The sequence below is a fragment of the Aspergillus lentulus genome (assembly GCF_001445615.1).
Source record: "Aspergillus lentulus DNA, contig: Alt04, strain: IFM 54703, whole genome shotgun sequence".
Lineage (NCBI taxonomy): Eukaryota > Fungi > Ascomycota > Eurotiomycetes > Eurotiales > Aspergillaceae > Aspergillus > Aspergillus lentulus.
This window is the reverse complement of record NW_028322122.1, coordinates 1,695,134-1,717,910: the sequence shown is the minus strand read 5'-3', so window position 1 is coordinate 1,717,910 and position 22,777 is coordinate 1,695,134. Positions and strand designations below refer to the sequence as shown.

At 52.7% G+C, this 22,777-nt stretch overlaps 9 protein-coding genes and 2 non-coding genes across 11 annotated transcripts; 4 read left to right on the top strand and 7 right to left on the bottom strand.

Moving 5' to 3' along the window:
* Positions 1-82: 82 nt before the first annotated feature.
* ALT_1843 (aldo/keto reductase) lies at positions 83-1,295 on the bottom strand (the record flags this gene model as incomplete). Its single annotated transcript, XM_033559298.2, has 5 exons — positions 83-252; positions 299-444; positions 489-544; positions 592-1,029; positions 1,080-1,295. The coding sequence occupies 5 exons, from the start codon at positions 1,293-1,295 to the stop codon at positions 83-85; spliced, it is 1,026 nt and encodes a 341-aa protein (XP_033415189.2).
* Positions 1,296-2,492: 1,197 nt separating this feature from the next.
* On the top strand, positions 2,493-3,086 carry ALT_1842 (uncharacterized protein; the record flags this gene model as incomplete). Its single annotated transcript, XM_033559297.1, has 1 exon — positions 2,493-3,086. One exon carries the CDS (start codon positions 2,493-2,495, stop codon positions 3,084-3,086), a length of 594 nt encoding a protein of 197 aa, XP_033415188.1.
* Positions 3,087-3,277: 191 nt separating this feature from the next.
* ALT_1841 (endonuclease/exonuclease/phosphatase family protein) lies at positions 3,278-5,273 on the bottom strand (the record flags this gene model as incomplete). The annotated part of the gene is made up of 4 exons (XM_033559296.2): positions 3,278-3,607; positions 3,655-4,100; positions 4,150-4,518; positions 4,601-5,273. 4 exons carry the CDS (start codon positions 5,271-5,273, stop codon positions 3,278-3,280), a joined length of 1,818 nt encoding a protein of 605 aa, XP_033415187.2.
* A 404-nt stretch (positions 5,274-5,677) lies between these two features.
* ALT_1840 (bifunctional cytochrome P450/NADPH--P450 reductase) lies at positions 5,678-9,253 on the bottom strand (the record flags this gene model as incomplete). Its single annotated transcript, XM_033559295.2, has 5 exons — positions 5,678-7,242; positions 7,306-8,295; positions 8,343-8,783; positions 8,834-9,079; positions 9,133-9,253. 5 exons carry the CDS (start codon positions 9,251-9,253, stop codon positions 5,678-5,680), a joined length of 3,363 nt encoding a protein of 1,120 aa, XP_033415186.2.
* A 696-nt stretch (positions 9,254-9,949) lies between these two features.
* On the top strand, positions 9,950-10,021 carry ALT_t047. The gene has a single exon. It is a non-coding gene; the product is annotated as a tRNA-Arg (tRNA).
* Positions 10,022-10,219: 198 nt separating this feature from the next.
* On the bottom strand, positions 10,220-11,875 carry ALT_1839 (carboxylesterase/lipase family protein; the record flags this gene model as incomplete). Its single annotated transcript, XM_033559294.2, has 1 exon — positions 10,220-11,875. One exon carries the CDS (start codon positions 11,873-11,875, stop codon positions 10,220-10,222), a length of 1,656 nt encoding a protein of 551 aa, XP_033415185.2.
* Positions 11,876-12,966: 1,091 nt separating this feature from the next.
* ALT_t046 lies at positions 12,967-13,038 on the top strand. Its single transcript has one exon. It is a non-coding gene; the product is annotated as a tRNA-Arg (tRNA).
* Positions 13,039-13,435: 397 nt separating this feature from the next.
* Positions 13,436-14,917, top strand: ALT_1838 (CAIB/BAIF family enzyme; the record flags this gene model as incomplete). The annotated part of the gene is made up of 1 exon (XM_033559293.2): positions 13,436-14,917. The coding sequence occupies one exon, from the start codon at positions 13,436-13,438 to the stop codon at positions 14,915-14,917; it is 1,482 nt and encodes a 493-aa protein (XP_033415184.2).
* A 481-nt stretch (positions 14,918-15,398) lies between these two features.
* Positions 15,399-16,538, bottom strand: ALT_1837 (glycoside hydrolase family 16 protein; the record flags this gene model as incomplete). The annotated part of the gene is made up of 2 exons (XM_033559292.2): positions 15,399-15,690; positions 15,739-16,538. The coding sequence occupies 2 exons, from the start codon at positions 16,536-16,538 to the stop codon at positions 15,399-15,401; spliced, it is 1,092 nt and encodes a 363-aa protein (XP_033415183.2).
* A 1,549-nt stretch (positions 16,539-18,087) lies between these two features.
* ALT_1836 (uncharacterized protein) lies at positions 18,088-18,526 on the bottom strand (the record flags this gene model as incomplete). The annotated part of the gene is made up of 2 exons (XM_033559291.2): positions 18,088-18,432; positions 18,524-18,526. 2 exons carry the CDS (start codon positions 18,524-18,526, stop codon positions 18,088-18,090), a joined length of 348 nt encoding a protein of 115 aa, XP_033415182.2.
* A 1,124-nt stretch (positions 18,527-19,650) lies between these two features.
* ALT_1835 (GH92 family glycosyl hydrolase) lies at positions 19,651-22,444 on the bottom strand (the record flags this gene model as incomplete). The annotated part of the gene is made up of 8 exons (XM_033559290.2): positions 19,651-20,020; positions 20,079-20,171; positions 20,220-20,290; positions 20,341-20,429; positions 20,482-21,023; positions 21,073-21,163; positions 21,218-22,120; positions 22,171-22,444. 8 exons carry the CDS (start codon positions 22,442-22,444, stop codon positions 19,651-19,653), a joined length of 2,433 nt encoding a protein of 810 aa, XP_033415181.2.
* Positions 22,445-22,777: the final 333 nt, after the last annotated feature.

The window sequence follows — 22,777 nt, the reverse complement described above, 5'->3', positions numbered from 1 at the left end:
TAATGGCAAGAATTGTGAAACATCGGCTAAATGTATCTACTTCCGCTGGATATACACCATCTATGAGGTATTCTATTTACAGTCACTTTGCCTGCATCTTCTGCTGTCTAGCCCACTCCAACGCACTCTGCCTGGCCGATTCCTCGCCCACCTCCCCAAAGATATCGACTCCCAGTCTAGCCGGGAAGTTCATCCGCTGGTGACGATCCAACGCCTGGATTCTCTCAAATGCATGTTCAGGTAAAACGAACACTACGTCGTCAGCAGTGTACCTTCATATAGTTCAGTTGACACTTACCCTCGAGATTACTTTTAATTCTCTCTGCGGTGACTGACTTGGGCACGACCGACGTCCCGCGCTGAATCGCCCAGCTGATCAACACCTGCGCGGGTGTCTTGTCTAGCTCTTTGGCGACCTGAATGACGGTTGGGTCATCGACAGCCCTGGATCGTTAGCTATGGGCATTGTGTGGTTGTAGGATACTCACCGAGGAATATTGTAAATGTTGTTCCCTAGGGGCGAGTAAGCGGTTATCACGATCCCCTACTCCGTCAGTAATGTATACATCCATGCTTGCAAGATGCCAATACCTGTTGCTTGGACCACTCGAGCAAATCCCTCTGCTGGAGATATGGATGCGCTTCGATCTGGTTAACGGCGGGGTGGATGCGAGCCCTACGCTCTGCAATCAGCTCCTTCATCTCCACAAAAAGGATGAGGACATACGTAGTCATCAGCTCCTCAATCCTCTGCCGAGTGAAATTGCTCACTCCAATGGACCGCACCTTCCCCTTCTCTACCAGCTTCTCCATCGCAGCCCAGGTATCCTTGATTGGAACGTCAATGACATCGACCAGCCCGGTTTCAGCATCCACTGGCTGGATCGTCGTCGTTGAGTACCGAAATGAAACGGGCCAATGGATCAGATAGAGATTTAAATAGTCAATCTGGAGATCGCGGAGTGTTTGTTCAAGCGCCTCCTCCACGTGTTCGGGCTCATGGTGTGTGTTCCATAGTTTACTGGTGATCTAGCAATTGCAGTCAGCGTAGTCAGGGGTAATTGTGACGGTCGACATACGAAGATCTCTTCTCGGGGAACACCAGATAATTTAATCCCCTCTCCGACTTCCTTCTCGTTGCCGTAGACGGCTGCAGCGTCAATGTGGCGGTATCCGGCTTTTAAAGCTGTGCAGACGGCCTCTTTGACCTCATTGGGCTTGGACTGCCATGTTCCGAGGCCGATGGCTGGAATGCTGTGGCCTGTTTTTAGAGAGTAGGATGCAGGTAGAGCCATTTTACTTTTTCCACGACTCATAGAGCTGTATCCTTTTTAGATGGTGGAGGGGATTATATAGGAAATATCCGATGGAGATGGTGCTTTTCCGGAGTGAAATCCGAGGAATTTCCGGCGGGAATCTCATGGACCAACATTAGGAGGATTAACATACATGTTGCTGCACTATCATTTTACGAGCTAGAAATAATTTATGCGTCACTCCTATATGACATAGAATCACATATTCGTCTCCCATTGACACTCCTATGCAAGAAGCAGCCATGCACTTCACTCGCAGATGGCCTAATACTCACTCCGTGGTCTGCGCCGATTTCTACACACTTAAGTCCAGAACAGTAGACTCCCGGCACAGTGTAGATTGCCTTACAGAGGGCCCTTACATTGCTGCTTCAACTTTGTTGCATACTATGCTGACTTTCCTCCATGTCCGAGAGACTAGTGAGGCAATTTTGCTATTGATATACTCATCATTCCCATGCATTGCCATCCCTTTTTATGTTGTCTGAAGGTATACTTATGTCATCTAGCATCTATTGCTTCTCAATCTCCTAGTGAGGCGTCGTGACCCTTTCCACATACTCTTGGGTCCTGCTAATAGATAACTAGCTGCTGTTTTTACCCTATGGAAATATGGATCTATCCCAAGGCCGCTATAACCCTATCCTTCCATCGTCAACAGGATTTACTCTGTATAGTAAGCAACTATATAAATAATCAAAAAGTCATATACCCATGAAAAACTCACTATCAGAGTAACATAATCAACTGTAGCATCAAAATAATGCACAGGTAATAGAATGCAGCCAATAGGACATGGCAATCTTATCAATCACAGCATCTAAGATGAAACACCCTTATTGGTTCCTCGTTAACTCTGCACATCTAATCTGATCTCAATCTTACATGGGATGTCGTTCTATAAATTATTGCTGTGTTGGTAACAGATACAGATAGTAACTACTTTATGTATCTAATCTTTGCCTCCAGGAACAGTGTAAATGGAGACAGAGTGTGCCAAGGCCGACGGCCATGGACCTGGTTTCTGATGATCAACCCCGATGTAGGTGCAAGTGTAGTTTGACATGGTACCTTGGCTTAGACGTAGATACCTATAGATTCAGTAGATGACACCCGGTCTCTCAGGCATAGCATACACTATACCACTCAATATACTCATCAGACACTATCCACACGATGCTCCTCACAACAATCCTCCAACCACAAACAATGGAACCCAGCAAACTCCTCCCCGACCTCAGAAAGCGCTACGAACACTCCCAAATCCGAAAAACCCGGGCGGAGCTCAAAGAAAAAGCCACCGCGGACGCCACCGCCGCGCCCAACGACACTAAGATCTACAAAGAATGGATAGCCAAGTACCACAAAGAACAAAGCAAGGGATTTGCAATCCTCCAGCGCATCAACGCCCTGCAGACTCTCAACGCCAACCAGACAAGCACATACAGACCAGATAGCAAGGGCAAGAGCGAGAGCGTCGATCCACCGCCGTACAGCAGCACAACCCTCGACGAGATGATTTCCGCGCTGAAGCGCCTCTACCGCGAGCACCTCGAGACACTGCAGAATACGCTGGCGCTGCCTCCGACGGGCGGCAGGGCGGGGGATTCCCATGAGTTTGAGTTTCTGCGGGTCACGCATAACGAGAAGGGGCAGACGCTGGCGTGGGAGGAGCATCAGTATACCTGTGCGATGGGTGGGGGGGTGCTGTGGGCGGCGGTGTGGGTGTTGCAGTCAACCTCTGCGGGAACTGTTTATTCCGTTGGCTAACGGGAAGAGGAAGCAGGGAGGTGTGTATGGGCATTGCACAGCGGAGTGTCTCTGCTGTAATTTGTTTTATGGATGCTATAAGCCTGATAACCGGTTGCCGGAGATTGATCCCGATTTGCTTAAGGCTGTTGGATAATTCCTAGTCATGCTGGAGACAGTGCTCTTGCTATACAGGTGAAAGGTAAAACAAACTAGCTACACACATTCAGCAACGCCACTGTAGGATCATGGTCGCTTGCCTGGTCGTCGTACGAGACCCAGGTGTTGAGGTGCAGATGATGCATCTGGGCGCCCTTGGCCAGCGCCGGGCTCACAAACATGTGGTCCAGCTGTTGGCAGTTCATATCGTACAGATACGTGTACCGCTCTGTAGCGGCAATGCCGGCAGCCTCGTCCAGATCCTCCAGCCCGGATTCAGCCAGGAAGGTCTCGATCGGCTGCGCAAAGGTGAATTCGTTTAAGTCGCCGGAAACAATGATCTTGGCGCTGGAGTCTTCGGCCAGGATGGACGATGTAAATTCCTTCTGTCGTTAGTAGCGTTCAAGGTTAGAAAGAGCGAGGAACGTACAGCAACGAGCTTCGCCTGCGCTTCACGCGTAGCAACCCCCCCGTTCACAGGTGGCCGGGCATCGCCCTCGATCGACGACCCACCCCCCTTACTGGTGAAGTGCACATTCACCGTGAAGAACTTATTATTGCCGTCGAGCGTTTCCCAGGCTGCGGCTAGCGGCTTGCGACTGTCGTCCCAGGCGTCGTTGGACGGGTCGATCAGCCCGGGGTTGTACTTGAGTTCAGCGCCGGGGAGGACCTCATTGGCATCGGTGTTGGAGCCGGGGTTGGCGTTGCGCAGGCGGATCACGGACGAATCGTACAGGTAGGCGACGCGAATGTTTCCGCCTGGCTGGCCGCCGTCCTCCTTGTTGACGGGGGCAATATCGACAAAGGAGTAGTCGATGCCGCCTTGGTCCGCGATGGACTGCACGAGGGTCGAGAGCGTCTTGTTGGCGGATACCACTGCGCATGCATTAGCTGATAGTCACGGTCAGTCAGAGACGAAGCATACCGCCGTCATCAGTCGGCCCGTCATCATCCTGGATTTCCTGCAGAAAGACCAGCGTCGGACTCTTCAGGTACTGCGCAATGTGCTGCGCGATCTTGGGCAGCGTCGTCGAGTTGGGAGCGAGATTGTTGACATTGTACGAGCCAACCGTCACACCGCAGCAGGTTCCAGTCGACTCCAGATCCGTAGCGGCTGCTGCCGTCGTGTTCGACCCAGTGACAGTCAATGCAGTCAGAGGCAGCAGCGCATAGTACCCGTACGCCGTGGTGATAACGCCCGTGATGTCCCCAATCAAATCCCCCAGTTTCGTATCGGTAGGATTCTTACTACCATCCAGCGGGGACCCAACAATGACAGCCTCGGGGTTCGAATCTAGGTATGCTCATCAGCCTCGTCCAGCTTCAAGCCTACTGCGCCCAGGAACCGGCAACAAGAATAAATGCTGGAGACATACCCTTATCCCGCATCGTCAACCCACCCCTCTCATTCTCCCCACTCGCCTCCCAATCCCCAAGCACCCACGTATCCCCATACGAATTTGGCTTCGCAATCGCCCTTACGTTCGACACCCTCACCAACTCCCCGCTCAGACTCTCCCAAAAGTCCATCCCGTACTCCCCCGGCTTTAGCACCGGATTCGCCTTGCTGATTGTGCTCACATTGTTCGGCACAGCGAGCACATCCCCGCCGTCCAGCGCGGAGAACTGCTCCGTAGGCGGCGCCCGGCCGCCCTTGCCGACCACCACGGGCACGACGGCATTGCCGCTCGAGACGACGGAGATGGCAGATGGCGAGGTGAGTTCTGTGAGGTATACGTACGACGCCGAGGAGCGGTACTCGGATACTTTCCCCGAAAGGGAGATGATGTCGCCGACGGAGACTTTGGACACGGCGGTGCTGCCGTAGACGTAGATCGATTCCGAGGTAGCGTCGTCGTCGTCTGGGGATGTGGAGCGTAAATAAAAGCCTGCAGAGCCTTTGGCTGTTACCAGGCCTTGGATGTTGGAGACGGTTTTGCCGGCGTAGGGCGAGAGGTATTGGTTTCCGTTGATTTGGCTGATGGTCAGTGCGGAGGTTGAGGACACCAGCGCCGAGACGCAGAGGAACAGCGAGGCTTTTATCTTCATTTTTCCGACTTTACTAGAGTGAGTGGCCTCCTTTTGGAAAGATTGTGGAGGATTGAGACGCGAGACTGGCGCATGTTTTATACTCGGAATCGTGAGGGGTCAATTGCCTCGGCGCAGTCCGGGGCAATTGTCTTGGATACAGAAATTAAACTCGACTATCGTCAGGAGAGAGGTAGATTAATCTGAGGGCAATCTACACATCCCGGTCTTTTTCACCAGTAGCAGTCGTTGATAAAGCCCACGTTGTAGAGCCAAGCTGCAGCCAAGCACGCTAATGAGGCGAATACAAATTACCTAGTCTACGGCATGCTCATGATGATAAGAGAATAGGCCTACTGGACCTGAAGATCATTCCCGAGTCTGGCAACTGACAGGAAGTATGACTGCTATATAGAGGTACCTCGCTAAGTAAACACATCCGTTGCGTATCGCTCCTTGGTCTTTAGATTATCCAAGAACTGCTCGGCCGCAGCATCTTCGTCATCCTCTGCAGGCACCTCCTCGCCACGTTCGCGCGCCTCCTGTCGCAATTGGCGTCTTCTCTCCAGGTAAATGTCCTTGCAGGCCTGGCGCACTCCGCTCCCCACGCCCGTGCTGCCACACACATAGATCCGAGCGCCCTGGTCAAACAGACTGACCAATTCCTCACGGTCCTCCAGCATCAGATCCTGCACATGGCGGCCATTGGACCCGTCCTCGGGCCGGCTGTAAGCCCACCTCACATCCACAGCGCCCAGTTGAGCCCACTCGGCAAGCTCAGCTGCGTGGATGTCATCCTTGCCTTTGGTCCGGCAGCCCACGTACAGTATCGCCTTGGCGGGCTGTTCAACCTCGGGAAGCTGGCCATCAGCTCCGACCGAGCTGCGTCTGCCCCGGATCTTCTCGGCGCGGTCCATGATGAACCCGCGGAAGGGCGCAAGTCCGCTTCCTGCGCACGCCATAATCATGGGAGTCTTCAGATCCATCGGCGGCTTGAAGCCGGAATGAGAGGGCCGCACGGCGATATGGGCACGCTCGCCGGGCTTCAGCTCGGACAAGTAGGTCGAGGCAACTCCCATGTACTGCTCGGCTTCCGCTCGCTCGGCGGGTGGCAATGATTCCGCGGCCAGAGACGGCGCGTTGAGCACAGAGAACGTAATGGAGCATTCGGACGGATCCGCCAGGGGAGAAGAGGAGATGGAGTACTGACGCACCCGCATGGGTGGGAGCATGGCCAAGAAGTCGCCGACGGGCAGCTTGATTGACGGGTACCGGATCAGCAAATCCAGCGGACTCATCCGTTTCTTGACAATTTCCTCGGTGAATCGAGTGGGGCTGGACGCAAGATAGCGTAGTTCAGCCTGCACGTCTGCATCGGTGACGGCGGCGTCTGCCAGTGCGGTCAGGTCGCGCTTAGAGGCCGGCTGAGAGAGCTCCACATAGGTGGAGAGGAGTTCGAAAGCCGAAATGGGCGTGTCAAGGGGAATCGAGGTGGACCCCTTGGGGGCCTGGCTCGGTTTGCGGATTGTGAGCATGGCATCCCAGGGAAGATCGAAACGTCGAATGGCCCGGCGGACGACGCTGCTCGGGTTCACGGGCAGCACAGCCAAGTAATCCCCGCATCGGTAGCTCATATCCGAAGGGAGTTTGAACCGAATCATCCTCTTAGCCGGGACGTCGGGTGCTGAAAGCAACTGGTTATCAACCACGAATCCCTCCTGCAGCTGAAGACCAAGGGTCGAGGCGCGCACTCCCGTGCTGACTTCTACCTGCAGGCTGGACGAGGATTTGGGCTCGTCGGACTTTCCACCTCCAAACTTGGATGTGATTGCGGGCCAGAAGGCGGACTCGCCCCATGAGTCAAAGTCGGTGAACATGTCTGAGTTGGCCGCATCGGCTAGTCCAATATCACACAACCGGTTTCCTCCATGCTCCGCGACAAGCTGATTGACCGCTTTGGGGATGCGGTGGAAGGTAGCCTGCCAATCGTCTACTAGACTTAGCAACTGCATATTTCAGGTCATAGCCTGAAGGGGAAGATAGGTAAACTCACGATGACCACAGCCAAACACGGCATAATTAACACCTTCGAGCTCATTTTCCTTCAAGGCGCTGAGCCATTCAAAAAAGTGAGCAGCATTGTCGGGCGGTTGACCTTCGTATGATGCCGTAATGAACACCACCGGTTCGTCTTTCGGAACATTCTGCATGGCGGAATCCAGGGACTGGACGTCGGCAGCAAATCCATATCCTACGGCATCGTCGGCCAATCTGCGCGCAAATGCCTCGCACGTTCCTGTGTTGCTTCCAAAGAAGATGTGCATCGGCTTGAGCTGACCAGGCGGAGGAGCGACTTTCTTGCGATCCCTGCTCGCGGCTCCCGAACTCTCTGGCGGGGCACTGTCCGCGGTGCCGCTCAGGGCGATGCCGAGTTTGGTAGCATCCAGTCCGTGCCTCAGAGTTGCTCTCATATGAAAGTCCTTTGGTTTGACGGTGAGCGTCTGCTTTATGTGAAGATCGTAGCTGGGATCGTCCATCTGGAAGTTGAAGTTCTGCAGCAGGATGGCCACCACCAGCAAGGCTTCCTGCCAGGCGAAAGGGCGGCCGATGCAGGCACGCATCCCGTTGCCGAACGGCTTCCAGGCGTTCTTGGGAAGCTTTTCGAAGTTCTCGTCGAGCATTCGCTCCGGCTTGAACTCTTCTGCATCGGGGCCATAGACCTGGGGGTCGCGGTGCAGCTTGTCCAGGATGATCACGATTGGCTCATCCTTGTTCAATACATACTTGCCACCTCCCAGGGTAACGGGATCCTCCTTGTTTTTCTCTGGGTGTGCATGTACAGCAATTAGAGGGGCTGTAGACCTCAGACGCAACGTCTCCCGCATCACAGCGGTGAGATACGGCAACTTGGACATATCCTCCACAGTGATCTTCCGCCGTCCAATGACAGAGTCCACCTCTTCTTGCGCTTTCTTGTATGCGTGGGGAGTTTTCAGCAGGTAGTAGAACAGGAAGGAGAGCAGGCCGGACGTCGTTTCGTGACCTAGTATCATCAGTTGAGTTTTACAAGTCAACTGGTAGAGGACATACCAGCAATCAGGAATGTGATCATATTGTCAATGATGGACTCATCGGTCAAGCCCTTGCCAGTCTTGGGATCACGCCCCAAGATCAGCGCATTCAAAAGATCCTTCTTATCCTCAGGGTTCTTCCTCCGCGCTTCGACCAACTCCTGCGCTAGGTTTCGTAGAAAGGTGATGTCGTTCCAATACTTGGCATTCTCACTCGTGGGCAGATTGTTGAGCAGCGCCGGTCGACGAGCCCGGTCACCGGATCCCTGCAACAGGCCCACCATGGCCTCGACAAAAGGATGCATCTCTTCGTGGTAGAAAGAATTGAAACGGGTTCCCATCGCGCAAAGGGCGATGGTGTCCAAGGTCAATCGGGTGAAATCATCGGTCACCATAATCGGAACGGTCTGTCCTTGTCGCGCCCATTTCATGACGAGCTGCGTCGCGATATCGTACATTTCTGACTGTCATGTCAGAGAAGCGCAAGTCACAGTTGAGTAGGCACCATACCGTCGAACATGCCTCGAATGGACAGAGGTCCAAAGGCCGGCACGAGCACACGATGCGCAATCGCCCAGTTTTCCTCCCCGGGGTAATTGGCCGTGAACAAGCCATCGTGAATGCCGTTTCGAATCTGATTTAACCCCGCTGTGACGACCTTGGTGAACCGCTCCTCGTTGCAGACTTCATCGACGAGTTCGTGGGTGCTGACGAATACTCTGGACCAGCCAAATGTTGTCAGTCGATAGATAGGGCCTTGTGAATGTTAGCCGGAGAGAAGCGCAGAATATTAAGGCAGGACAATGTACCATATTGATCTGCCATCAGATTGATACTTCTCAGAGGCACCTCTTGCTCGATATCATAAATGTTTCCCAGCAGAGGCACTCCTCTGGGCCCTGGAATGGGGACCGTCTTCGACTCGCTCATGGTGCGTGAGGTATCACAAACGCTTCGGAATCATGGGAGTAAACTGAAACTTCACTGATAGTCTCAGATTTGATTAAATTCCTATACAGGCTGGTTTGGAAATGGAAAAAGGTCAAGACATGGTGGCGCAAAGAGGGGTTCGAAGGATTTAAATCCCTCTCAACTGCACGTATTGCTGGCGATCGACGACTGCACGTGAGATCTAAATGCACCAGAGTTTTGAATTAAAACGCAAAACAGCTCCCTATGCCTGAGAACAAAAGAAGTACCGAGGAAGATCTGCACCATCTGGATGTGGTTATGTCATAGATACTTGTGTCAGGAGTTGGTGGGTCGAGTTATGACCACAAAGACCGCATTAGCAGTATAATTCTCAGCATTGAGTGGCCAGCATTCGTCAAAAAACTGCGAGAGGAATAATATTAATGGATACGGATATGTCCACGGTCCACAGATCGGATGGAAACCCATATTAGGGAAAAGGTACAGCGGGACTAGGAGATTTAAAAAGTCTAGAAGACCAACCAAGGCGGATGGTTCTTTCACCGACCGACGGAGACGCCGTCTGGCTAATTTTAATGGGATCATATGATTGGCTCATTCAAACAGATGTCTGCCTAGGGACTCCATAGGATAATATTTATGATTTCCACGGTTAGGCTATATAGCGCAAAATCTGCCCAAATGCCATCAACCGGTCTCGTGGCGCAATGGTAGCGCGTTAGTTTCCGGTACTAAAGGCTGTGCGTTCGAATCGCACCGGGATCGTTTCTTTTTACTTTCTTTTTTGCTTTATCTGTGTCTATTTTTATTTTTAGATGTGGTCAATCATCGTTGATGCCAGAGACTATTTTTTAGTCGATGGTCGTAGGCCATTCAATTTTCTATCTTAGTATACACTACTCTACTTCTGCAGCATCTAACGCTTCCATTCCTGAAAACAGGACACCTGCTCCTCAGGTAGCACTAATATGGAATCTGCCGGTGGTACCACTCCATCAGAAACTCAACCTGCTCCCTCTTGGCAATAGGCACATTAGTGAATGCATCGCCCAGTTCCTTGACCACCTGAGTGCCATTCGGGCTGTTAGGGCTCCAGTGCGGCAACGTCCCATTGCCGGTGAAAGAGCCGCCCTTATTCGGATTCAGCGTCTTTGCAAAGTTGGCCCAGTAGGCGGACATCTTCTCCTGGATCTCGTAGTCCGCTTCGGTGAAAGGATACTGATCGGCATTGGCGTATAGAGCGTTCAGGGCATACATGATCTCCGACTGGTGGAAGGCGCCTTGGTTCTGGCCGGGCGGAGCGTGGGTCCAGTAGTAGGTGTAGAATGGCGCGGAGGCAGCCTTGTACCACTCGGTGGCGTAGGCCCACGAACCGACAAGGGAGGCGTCGCGGGCCGCAGCATTCCAGGACATGTCGGCGGTGCTTTGGTTGCCGTTGTCTGGGTACAGCTTGATGTAGCGGTTGTAGAGGTCGCCGTATTTGTGCGAGGTGTAGTTCTCGTATTCCTCCACGGTGTAGTCGGTGGAGGGGGATGCGCCAGACTCGTCCTTTGTGTTGCCGGTGATGACGGGAACATCGTTGGCGGGCCCGTTGAGGAGCGTCTCGATGTACTTGGAGGGGAGGACATAGTTGTCGAGGACTGGCTTGAAGATCAGGGGATAGCCAGCAGACAGGGCAGTGACCCACGAGATCCAAGTGCTGTTGACACGATCCTGCGAGCCGACCAGCAGCTCCTCCATGGACAGTGTCCGCAATTCGGCAATGCTGGAGACATTATGGGCGGCAATGTAGTCGGCACCGTGGATAAGAGCCGTGGACATGTTGACATATGAAGTGGCGAGACCAGCCAGCAGTGGGTCATATGGGTACCGAATACCAGATTGTGAGATGCCACCATGGAAGTAGCCCTTGAACAGTGGGCTGTTCACAGCATGGTAAACCTGGGAAGAGCCAAAGGACTGACCGGCCACTACCACCCGGTCAGGGTCACCACCAAAGTTGGCGATGTTCTGCTTGACCCATTTCAACACCTCAAGTTGATCAAGTACTCCGTAGTTCCCTGACGTATTGTGACCAGTGACTGCCAGACCCTCTGCATTCAGATCTGGATGGGCCAGGTATCCGAACACATCATCTCTGCGGTTGAAGGTAATGAGGATGACATCTTTCAAGGCCATCCCACCGCCATACCACCAGGACTTATCGCTGGTCTCATCCGAGCCCTGGTTCCAGACCATGACAGGCAGCTTAGCATCCGCGGAGCCAGCATTGGTCCACAGATTCAGACTCAGGCAATCCTCGCTGATGTAGCTGGACTCGTCGGTGGGACAACGAGGGCCAAACTGGGTGGCCTTCAAAGTTTCATTCCACGGTTCGCGTGGCTGGGGCGGCTTCCAGCGGTTTTGATACCCAGTATCCGCGGCAAAGGGGATGCCTAAGAAAGCCGTCACATTGGACTCCGAGACGCTAAAGAAATTCTCAAGCGTAGACTCGTTGAAGTACTTGAAGCCTTGGACCGGGCCATAGTTGGTCTGAATGATTTGGTCCCAGAGCTGGGCTTGGGCGACTGCAGCGCCCAGGGCCATTGCTGCGAGGCCCCTGAAAGCGAATAGGGGCATGGTGTCCTTAGAAGAACAACTGCGGCTCAGGGGTAGGAGAGATGGTGAAGACAATGCAAGAGAGAGACGTTCTGACGGGAGTTTCTTCAATATAAATACGCCCAGCTGTTAGCATAGTATACCACGTCCGAAGACTCCGCTCCGAAGCATCCAATGAGCCACTCGGCCTAGGGTGCATGATGAATGTGTGAAGAAAGGCATCTTCGTCCGAGACTCCACATGTAATTGATCATGGAGAGAACCTCTTGACGGCTGCGGCGTGCATGGATAGCGGCATCAGATAGATCAATGTTACAGCCTAACCAGACAATGCGATGTTCGACTACGTAATCTCCAATCGTCATCTTGTCGATCAGTAGGCCTCTCGGCTAGGGACTAATCACGAACCGTAATGTCATAGTACCCCGAGGCATAGTACAGCATGTCATGCATCTACTCCGCAGAGCACCAAGAATGCAGACTTCATGCGTTTCAGGGACACCGACTGACGACAACATAGAGACCATTCAAGCCACGCGTTCAATCCGATGCAGGGGTAGGACGGATAACAATGGTCTACCCGGATAGCGAGACTTGCAATCAAGCTCAGCAGTCGCTGGATATACCCGACTAGTAGGTAACCCCGGGGGTGCACTAAATCTCGGTGAATATCCCTCAATCGGGGAATCTCGTACGACGGGCCTCCATCTAGTAGTCTCGAGCGAGTGTTTCAACAATCAAGATTTAATTAGGATGCATTTCAAGTTCTGCATGTTGGTCAACTAGGAATCGGTTAGACAATGATTTCGAAGCGAAGGTGGAGTATGGTTGGCATCCGGGCTGGCTGGACTAGACCAAGGGCCCGCAAAGTGTCAATCACATGGGTTTGCCTCCGAGAGTTTTGGCAGAAATAAGTATAAGGATAAAGGGCTCTTCGCGAGGGGGTCGGAGGGACTGATGGGGTGGATAACACTCGGGAATCAGAGAGGTAAAGTTGTTTGCTTGTACGGACTAAAGGATGTCGATGAGAGAGGTCCTGGTCGAGATGGGGCAACAACACTGCAATAGTCACTGTATAACATATAATCTTCCGTGAACGATTAATAGAATCTGGTCTCGTGGCGCAATGGTAGCGCATTAGTTTCCGGTACTAAAGGTTGTGCGTTCGAGTCGCACCGGGATCGCATCCTTTTTTGTTTTTCCTCCTTCACCCATTTCTTTCTCTAACCACTGACCATGGTGAATGCTTTTTTGCCCGATCGGCAAGTTTGAACTATGCCGTAGATGTATTGGACTCAAGCTTCTAAGCAAATGATGCTGAATTCCTTCTGTTCCGACTGCCGAGCGGGTTCGTGTTCGGCATCTTATCCGGGTGAGTCAGTTGCATCCAATGAGGGAGGTAACTATATATATATTGACACCTGCTAGACCAACTGGATTAAGGGTTGACGATATATGCAGTAGAGGTGGCATGCGGACATGCGGACATTGAACCTCTCGCAGCGACGACTGTCAACAATAGCGCCAGGGGTTACACATAGATATAGAAGCCTGCAAAGCCTACACACACCTGCATACAACATGGCTCCGGCACAGTCTGAAAGCCAGCCCGTCCCAGACAGGACATCCTTCACAGCAAAAGACACCGTGGAGTATATCTGGAAGCACCTCAGGCTCCCCGCCGAGTCGCTAGAGGCTCTCGACCTAAAGGGCAGCGGACCGGGCCTCCCTTCATCCTTCAAAATAGCCGACCTCGCGCAAGCATCCATCGGGCTCTCCACCCTCCTCGCGGCGCAGATATACGCCCTCCGCACTGCCTCACCCGTCCCCGCGGTGACCGTGCCCCGCCAGCACGCCGTCATCGAATTCAAGTCCGAGAGACTGTACACTCTCGCAGGCCAGCCGGCCCAAAACCTCTGGGGCCCCCTCAGCGGCCTCCACCCGACCTCTGACGGCCACGTCCGCGTCCACGACGGCTTCCCGAACCACAGCAACGGCGCAAAGACTTTACTCAGGTGCCCACCCTCCGCCGACCGTCCCACCGTCAGCGCCGCCATCGTCCCCTGGCGCTCCGTCGACCTCGAAACCGCCGCCTTCGACGCCGGCTGCGTCATCTCCGCCCTGAGATCTTACGCCCAGTGGGACGTCACCCCGCAAGCCCGCGCCGTCGCCGACCTCCCTATCCTCCTCCGCCGCATCGGCGATGCTCCCGCGGGCCTACCGCAGTCCATGCGCAGCGCACCCACAGACAAATGCCTCCGCGGACTGCGCGTGCTCGAACTCTCCCGCGTGATCGCCACCCCACTCTCAGGCAAGACCCTCGCCGCCCACGGCGCAGACGTCCTCTGGGTGACCTCTCCCAACCTCCCAGACCTACCCCCGATCGACCGGGAATTCGGCCGCGGGAAGCGCACCATCCAGATCGATCTCGACTCGGCAGAAGGCGAAGCAGAGCTCTGGCGACTCCTTGACGACGCGCACGTCTTCGTCCAGGGTTTCCGGCCGGGAGCCCTCGCTGCGCGTGGATTCTCACCAGAAACGCTTGCGGCGCGGGCCGCGACGCAGGGCAGGGGGATCATCTGTGCGAATCTGTCCGCTTACGGTCCCGATGGTCCATGGCGACCGCGCCGCGGGTTTGACTCGCTGGTTCAGACGTGTTCCGGGATGAACGTCTCCGAAGCGGAGCACTTCGGGGCTGGGGAGGCAGGGCGGGCAGCGCCGTGCCAGGTGCTGGATCATGCGGCGGGGTATTTCCTAGCGGCTGGGGTTGAGGCGGCGGTGTATCGGCAGGCGATCGAAGGGGGTTCGTGGGTGGTGGATGTTTCGTTGGCGGGGGTGATGAAGTATTTGCGCTCGCTGGGCCAGTATGAGGGGAGGACGGGGTTCGAGGAGGGGCGGGATTATATGTGTCGGGCGGATGTGCCAGAGGATTACCTGGAGACGAGGCAGACGGGGTTTGGGGAGATGACCTTTGTGAAGCATTCTGCGTCGGTGGAGGGGGTTGAGGTGGGGTGGGATGTTATGCCTAAGCCTTTGGGATCGGATGAGAAGAGGTGGTTGTAATTTATGTACCACTGCCAGTGGCTATTACTCCACTCTACGTCTATAGAGAAGCTATCCATGATACTCATGTTGCTTGGTTCATGGGTCTATAACAGATCTACACGATTGACAGACAGTCAATGAATGCTAGATTGAGTCAAGCAATAAATTCAAATAACATGCACGTTGGTATATACGAATACAAAGCGGGAACAAAGCCGAGACGATCAAATGACAAGAAGATTCAGCGGTCTGACACCGAGATATGGACATGAGGAGATCAGACAATGAGTAGGTAAAAGACATCTGCTACCAAACGACGCCCAACCCCGAGTCCCATGATACCACCGAGCAGTCTGACCAGCAAGCAGCACGGGGTAAACAGTAGGTCTCTCAAACACCGACTATAAAAGAGCATTAAGGTGGGGACATGGCGACGTCCCTTGCTTAGGGAACCAAAGACGAGACAGTTGCAACGCAGGGCTAATTGACCGGCGGCTGGCTAACTGACCGGCTGGTATCCCTTGTGTTTCCACTCGCTCTGCTTCCAATCGTTCTGGAAAGTGCTCATCTCGGTGCGTTCATTGGCCCACTTGGCATCCTCGAGTGCGTGTTCAAGACGGCCCTTCTTGCGCTGCGCGATGAAGAAGAAGATGAACCCGCCGAGCATGGCGGCCCCAACGCATCCAGCTCCGATGTATACACCGGCCTTGGCCCCCGTCGGGAGTTCGGTCCACTTCTCGGACAAGGATTTTGGTGGGTTTTGGATGGCATTGGCGACGGTGGAGTTGCCCCTGGTTATCCATTAGTACGTATTTGTCAAGAACAGCGGCAAAACTTACGTGATGACATCGATGCTCTGCCAGGAGCCAGAGTGATCGGTGTAGCTGTACTCCTTGCCGGTGTGGAAATCATGCACCCGGACGCTCTGGAGGACCATGGTAAAAGGGGCTTTCGAGTAGTCCACCAGACCACCGGCCCATTCGATCGTGCCCTTCGCATTCCCCTCAATACCGGCAGGCCAGATGCCATAGCGAAGGTTGCAAGGAGTCTGCGGGTAATACTGGCCGGCCCCCTGGGAGTCTTCGTACGTCAAGGTCCGGACGAGATTGCCGTCAATCCACCACTCCAGCTTCTCTTTGGTCCAGTGAGTGGTGTAGTTGTGGAATTCGGTGTCGGCATTGGGGACATAGTGGTAACCGCCACGATTGAAGGTCTCATTGTTACCCTTGCCGAAATAGTTAGACTGGACCTGGCTGGTGTTGTAACCCACCCATTCCCAGTCAATCTCATCCAGGTCGTTCGACTGCAGCACGATACTGCTGATAATACCGGCGCCCTTGGCCATCTTGACGTGGGACTCGACAATACCGAAGAAGATGTAAAAGTTTGACTGCATCGTGGGCGATTGGTTCTCTCCTGTGATGGTAAATTGGGTTCCTTCGTCGGTGTGCGACAGGGCTCCATTGGTGATGTTCCAGATGGTATCGTCGAGAGTCTTGTTGAAAGTGAATGTAGTGTTCATACCCAGGGCTTGATCGGGCGGACAGGTCGTCTTCAGAGGGTTGCACGATGTCCATGTCTGGGCGGTCACCGAACAAATGCTGGCCACGAAGAGGGCCACGAGGTAAAGGAACGACATGATGAGGTGGTTGGAGAGGATCCCTCTCTCTATGGAGTAGATCGGTCGGTGATGATCAAAAGTATGTAGATCCCTATGCAAAGTGAAAGGCAGCCAAAACAGGCCCAAATGTATATGCCTCAGCTGAAGCTCGACGAGACTTGGGGGGATTTATGTGGATGTCCGAGGACAGTAAAGAGCGACAGAATCCGGATGAAGGAATGGACGTGCGATCGAGTCGCACGAGGAGTCTTCAGCCCACCCGCAAGTAGTAGAAGAACACTATACGGGGTAGAGCAAAAAGGAAGAGAACGACAGGATCCGGAGGGGAATCTGAGACGAACAGAGGAGAGAAAAGACCGGAGACGGGCATGACCAGAAGACTAGTCGGTTAGTATATTAAAAACGGATGGGACTAATTTTATTAGCATCAGCCACTTTTCTCCTGCCGCAAAGTCCGGCAAATTGGCGAGTCTCATCTGCACTATCATTTCTGCAGACTCAAGACTGCAGCCAGCACTGTAGCTATCTAGTCTAGTGTGGTCCATGCTATGAAAAATAGTACTTAAGCTGGTTTCAGGGGTAAAACATGACTCCAATTGACCAACAGCTGCTCTTGGACAGTGGGGCCGAACGAAGATCTAGTCCGTTTTGAGGCAAGTTACCCTGCGCCGCTAGCCTAGTTCGGTAAGTAGCTTTCTTGGTTGTCCGCAGATGGTTCCTGAGCCTTGCCGAATGCGGCATGATCTAATACGCATTGGGGGGTTTCTCTCATCTCCTGAGTGATGATTGGCTGATATGCTACTCCTGGAGATAGAGCAGGCTAAACCCTGCCAAGCAGGTGAAAAGTATCAGGAGGAGTGTTTGTTATTAACATTCACCTAGGTAAGGACCTAACTGTATGGTGTTTGTGGTGTACGAGTAGCACTTTGATAATCCTTCCAAAAACACTGGTAACTGCCCAGAATATTAATGATGATGCCTAGAGATTTCTGTCTAGGATAAATTGATTGATCTCATAGTCTGTGGACTGTCCCCGTTCCTGGTCATGCGAGTTGAGTCTGTGCCTGGCTCCACGCTCGAGTCATTTTCCTAGAATCCTACCTAAGTTAGATACTTTTTATATGTAGATTGTGTAATGTGACGATGGTGGCTATCACAAATTCAAGGGATATATTTAGAAGGGATCCATTCTGTCAATAGTTCAGGAGATGTTCAGCATAGATCTCATGTTCCATATGCAATAGGAGTTCTCTTCTTAATAGCCACGGTCCACATAAAGCCTTGACTTGAATGCCGTAAAGAACCATGGGCCAATAAATATCAAACAAAGATCCTGAATATATATTGCATTTTACACAGTATGACAGAGAGTCCAGCCTAGACACTTGTACTACGACACATCAAGTTCATTAATATCAACCCCCCAACTCCAGTCCCAGTATTCCGTATCCATATCAAATCCATATCCGTCTTCTCATCATCTCGTGACAAGATCATGCCTCATTATCATTAGACATACAATCATACCAGATCGCCGCAAACAGATGCCCAATCACCTGTCATACTCCTAATTCAGATATACCTTGGCCGGCCGCCGAACGTCCTCCCGATATCTCCGCGAACGGCTCGGCTTATCGACATATTCCACATAAGACGGACTACTCCGGCTTCGACGATGCGTCGAGCGCACCTCCGTCCCTCCACCCCCGCTATATCCATAATCGGGTTCCCCACCTCCCCAAGCTCCAGGCAGTGAACAAACCCGGAAGAGCCAGATAAGCAGAAGGGTGCCGACGATGGAGCCGATGACAATACCTGCAATGCCACCGCCTGAGATGCTATTGGGACAATTGCAGCTGTCGGATGAGGAGGTGGATTGCCGGGGTTGGAGGATGTTGGACAGAACAGGTGCCTATGTGAGGGTCAGCGAGGCTGTATCCATGGTTCCGTAACTCGGGCCGTTGCGGAGTGATCCAGAGATGGGGAGGAGGCAAACAACTTACCATGTTGGGAAACGTTGATATTTTTGATATCAAATATCAAATATGGTGGCGAGAATGATCCACTCGAAGATTTTCCTCTATAAGCGTTGGGACGGCGCCGTATAGTCTAGATGCCGAGGCCGAGGATCTTGGATCGAGTGAGCTGAGATTGGCTCCCAACTCAAAGAAACGAGAGACAGACACCTCAAGGAGTGGAAGAGTCGAATGAACCGCGGAATGAGACGAATATAAGATGGAATGGGATGGATGATACTCCATCGTTCAAATATCCGACTGTCCCGCGCTGACGTCAATCGCACGTCTTCCTGGATAAGCGGGAAAAAGAAGCGATCACCATCTTCCATGTACCTTTTAGCCCGCACCGGATCTTGAAACTGGGAAATCCTCCGGCTACGGCTACCAATGAGCGTGTGTATTCGCCGATTTGGCTTGGAATTGGCGCAGAAGACTGGCTCTCTGTCTTTCCGTCTCTCACATGGAGGGGCTCTCGGCTGTCCTGTCGATTCTGCTATCACTCGCAGTCGGAGGGAAAATATCGTCAAATGGTCTGTTGTGTCTGTTGTGCAGTGCATTAAACTACTGCCACAGCCTTACGTCTTGATCGCGTACCTGCTTTGATCTTTGATTTCACTCTCTCCAATGCCGAGACTGGACTTTCGATGCATGTGATGACTCTACTCCCCTCGAAGGATCGGACACTAAAATCATTCCACAGCGCCAGTGACGCAATCCATCACACAATACGATCTAGCGACAGACGCAACAGGGCTGTCTTTGCTTTCATTATCTAATCAAGCAGATAACCCCTCTGCTGCGGTGTATTCACTTCTAAGATGGAGATCCACGATTATGATTGGACAATTGTGACCACATCTAGAGCGAACATACGAAGCCCTGTGAGAGAAAGCTTCGCCGATACTGAACCCCCATTGATCCTAACCATCTTCTTCGTTAGATGAATGATAGCAGAGCAGATTTAAGACTAAAGAAGCTGTTACATCAAACACTTATGAGCGGTGGTCTAATGACAGGTAAAGAATGTGGACCCTCCTGGCTCTATCAAAGGTCAGGCGAGGTCATGTCAGCCAGCCCTAAGGAGCAGCTCGTACACGCAATTGCACGGCAGCTTACAACTGGACATGTCCCGGCGACGGTGGCACACTACCCGTCTCCCAGTCCTTCATCTCAGCCCCTAGTTCAAACTCAATGATCCCGCCCTGTACCATGAGATCGTCGTGCTCGAACCAGTTCTTTGTCCACTCTTTCCCATTGATCTTGACGCTTTGCACATAATAGCCCTGGTTTAATCCCGTCGCTTTAATCCTCAGCGTCTGGTTCCCGTTGACTGTCATGTTCAGGTCAGGGAACCAGGGCGACGAGATCAGGTAGACCGGTTGGGTGACCACTGGGTAGATGCCAAGCATCTGCCACACAAGCCAGGAGTTCATGGCGCCTGCATCACTGTTTCCGGGCACTCCGTAGGCAGCGTCCTTGAAGCTACAAGCAATAAGGTTAGCTGCTGCCGAGTGGATTGAAATAATACCGACCCGCTTACTATTGCAGTCCCAGGCTACGGGACATTTGGACGCTCTTCGCTTGTTTGTTGATATAGTTGTAGAGATACGGTGTTGCAAAATCGGGCTCATTCCTGCCTGATGTCAGCAGTTTTCTATGGTTGATCAACAGTAGCACATACCCGATATTCATCAGAGTCGTTATGCCCGCGCCGTTTGCACCAAGATTCTGAACTGACAGATTGGGTTTGAACTACACAACATCAGCACACCCCTCAAGCAATCTATTGAAACCGTGCCTACCATAGTGTCTAGCCGGGCTTCAAAAGTGTCTGGTCCGCCCATGAAGTCGATCAAAGTCTCCATGTCATGCGGAATCACGAAGGAGTACTCTGAGCCATGATCAGTACGGACCTCGGGACAGGATACTGCAGTTGCACTTACCCCATGGTACGCCTTCATAACTATACGAATGCCATTCGCACTCGTAGCAATACATTGGGTCATATCCACTATTGTTGAATGTGCCGTTCGAAAACTTCGGGGCTAAAAATCCAGTGAAGTTCAAGCTCTCCACCTCTGGATTCCAGAGCTTTTGCCATCCCGCCGACCTATTCAGATACTTTTCCCGATCACCGGGCATCTCCCCGCTGGCCACCTGGCCCAAGGCAAAGTCATTCAGACTGTACTCGACAGTCCGCGAGATGCAGCGTGTGTTCCGATCCTGAGAGACATAGCCCAGCTCAAGCCAGTCTCCCAGAGCCCCTCGGCCCTCCTTGGTGCTCGCAGATAGATCCTTAGGATCAAAGGTATTGTACGGAATAACTTCAGCGTCCGTCTTCATCGCTGCGTACCCGTCTGTCCAGTTAATTGCGCCACGCAATCCTTTGACGTACGCATCGGCAAGGACATTGTCAGCGTTAGAGCCGCCTTGTACCAGTCCGTTATAGTTGCCTGAGCGCCCGTCGGGTAGGAAGCCTTGATGTCTGTACTCATGGTTAACTCAGAAACACAGTCTCTTCAAGGCGGTCTTACCTCCATATGTCAATGAGACCTCGGATCATGGATTCATAATAGGTAGGCTGGAAGATATGATAGAAGCTCACAGTGCAGCGGAAGATGTCCCCTGGAACAAGTCAGTACATAATCATCAGAGAGCGGAGCTTCCATGGGTACTGACACATCGTATAAAAGTCATCCCATAACGGCTCCTCCGACTGCCAGAGCGGATTCTCCCCAGTCCGGTCAGAGGGCATCAGATGCATAAAATACAGGGAGCTGTAGAGCAGCCGCACGTGGGTCATGTTCGCAGTATTGTCGAGTGGCACCTGGATCTTGCCGAGGACCTCCTTATTCCATTGCTCAACGGAGTCTTTGACAGTGTCACTGAGTCTCCACGAGGGGATCTCGGACCTGATATACGACCGAGCCCTGTCGGACGATATCAGGGAGATACCAATTCGTGAGGTGATCTCCGGTTTTACCTTCTCGTCCCAGCTGAAAAGAGCACCAACACGCTCATTCATGGGTCCCGATGTTGCCTTATCCGATACGTTACCGTATATTGGCTCTCCTATATCACCAACAAAAGTCTGATATCGTGGTATCGGCTCTGTATTTGCTCCAGTGAAGGTCCCAGCCATTGTAGGCTTTTCGGAGAATTCTCCATAAAAATAGACCGTGAAGGGAGCTCCATTGTTCCATCCGCCCATGTACGTCCCATATCCGCTGTAAGCCCTACCGTGATCTTCGACTTTGATCTCTCCGCCAACATAGTACTGGCCATTCGTGGCTCCAGGCTTAGCGGGCAGATAATGAGAGACATCCACAAGCACATGCTTCTCGCCTCGAGGAAACGAGTAGTGAACAATACCGGCGTGACTGGACGCAGAAAGCTCTATCTGGACACCGTTCTGCAGCTGGGTCTTGTAATAGCCTACACTGGCCGTATCCTGACCGAGTCGGGGCTGACTGTACGTGAGATTATCCAGGATATTAACTGGCGGCGACACACTGGTCAGAGGCATCTGCGGAATGAGCCCATATTTCGGAGAACCTCCTGTCCCGCTTTCATGCATCATAGCTACACATGTCAGTAAAGAATGACCGCCGGATTTCAAGCGAATCACATACTGATCGCTGTCACATTGCCATCAGGCGTCCATCCACCGTTCAGCACCGCAATGCTCCAGTTTGCGGCCGTCGTGTCTATTCCCATTTTGACCATTCCAAAGGGTCGCGCACCTCCCACGAAGATGTCGCCTCCTCCGTAGCCTTTGCCCGGAAGCGGGCCTTCTGACCCCATCAGAGCATTTACATACTGGGTGTAATCGACAGAAGACGACGCAGAAGCCGTCGCTGCCCAAGCCAAAAGGCAGTGGAACGGTTGAGAGAGAAGAAGTCGCATGATTTGAGAAAATTTCCAATTGCACTATGTCGTAGACCTATTCTATGAGGATTTCCTTGCCAACGACACAAGATCCATTCTACCAACGTTCAGAAAAGTCAAAGGAGAGAGCTTCCATATATAGCCCTGGGCGCCGCATATCCTTCGGTGAAACAGGAATGTGAATCGAACGCATATCATTCTGACCCAGAGGTCCCAGAGGGGGGTGACCGAGAATAACGCCGCATCAATTGGGAACCAAGCATCTGTCTTTCATCATCAACCTGCGGGGTAAGGCATGATCAACCAAACCATATCCCAAAATCGACAATATGAGGCTGAAGTTGGTTGTTC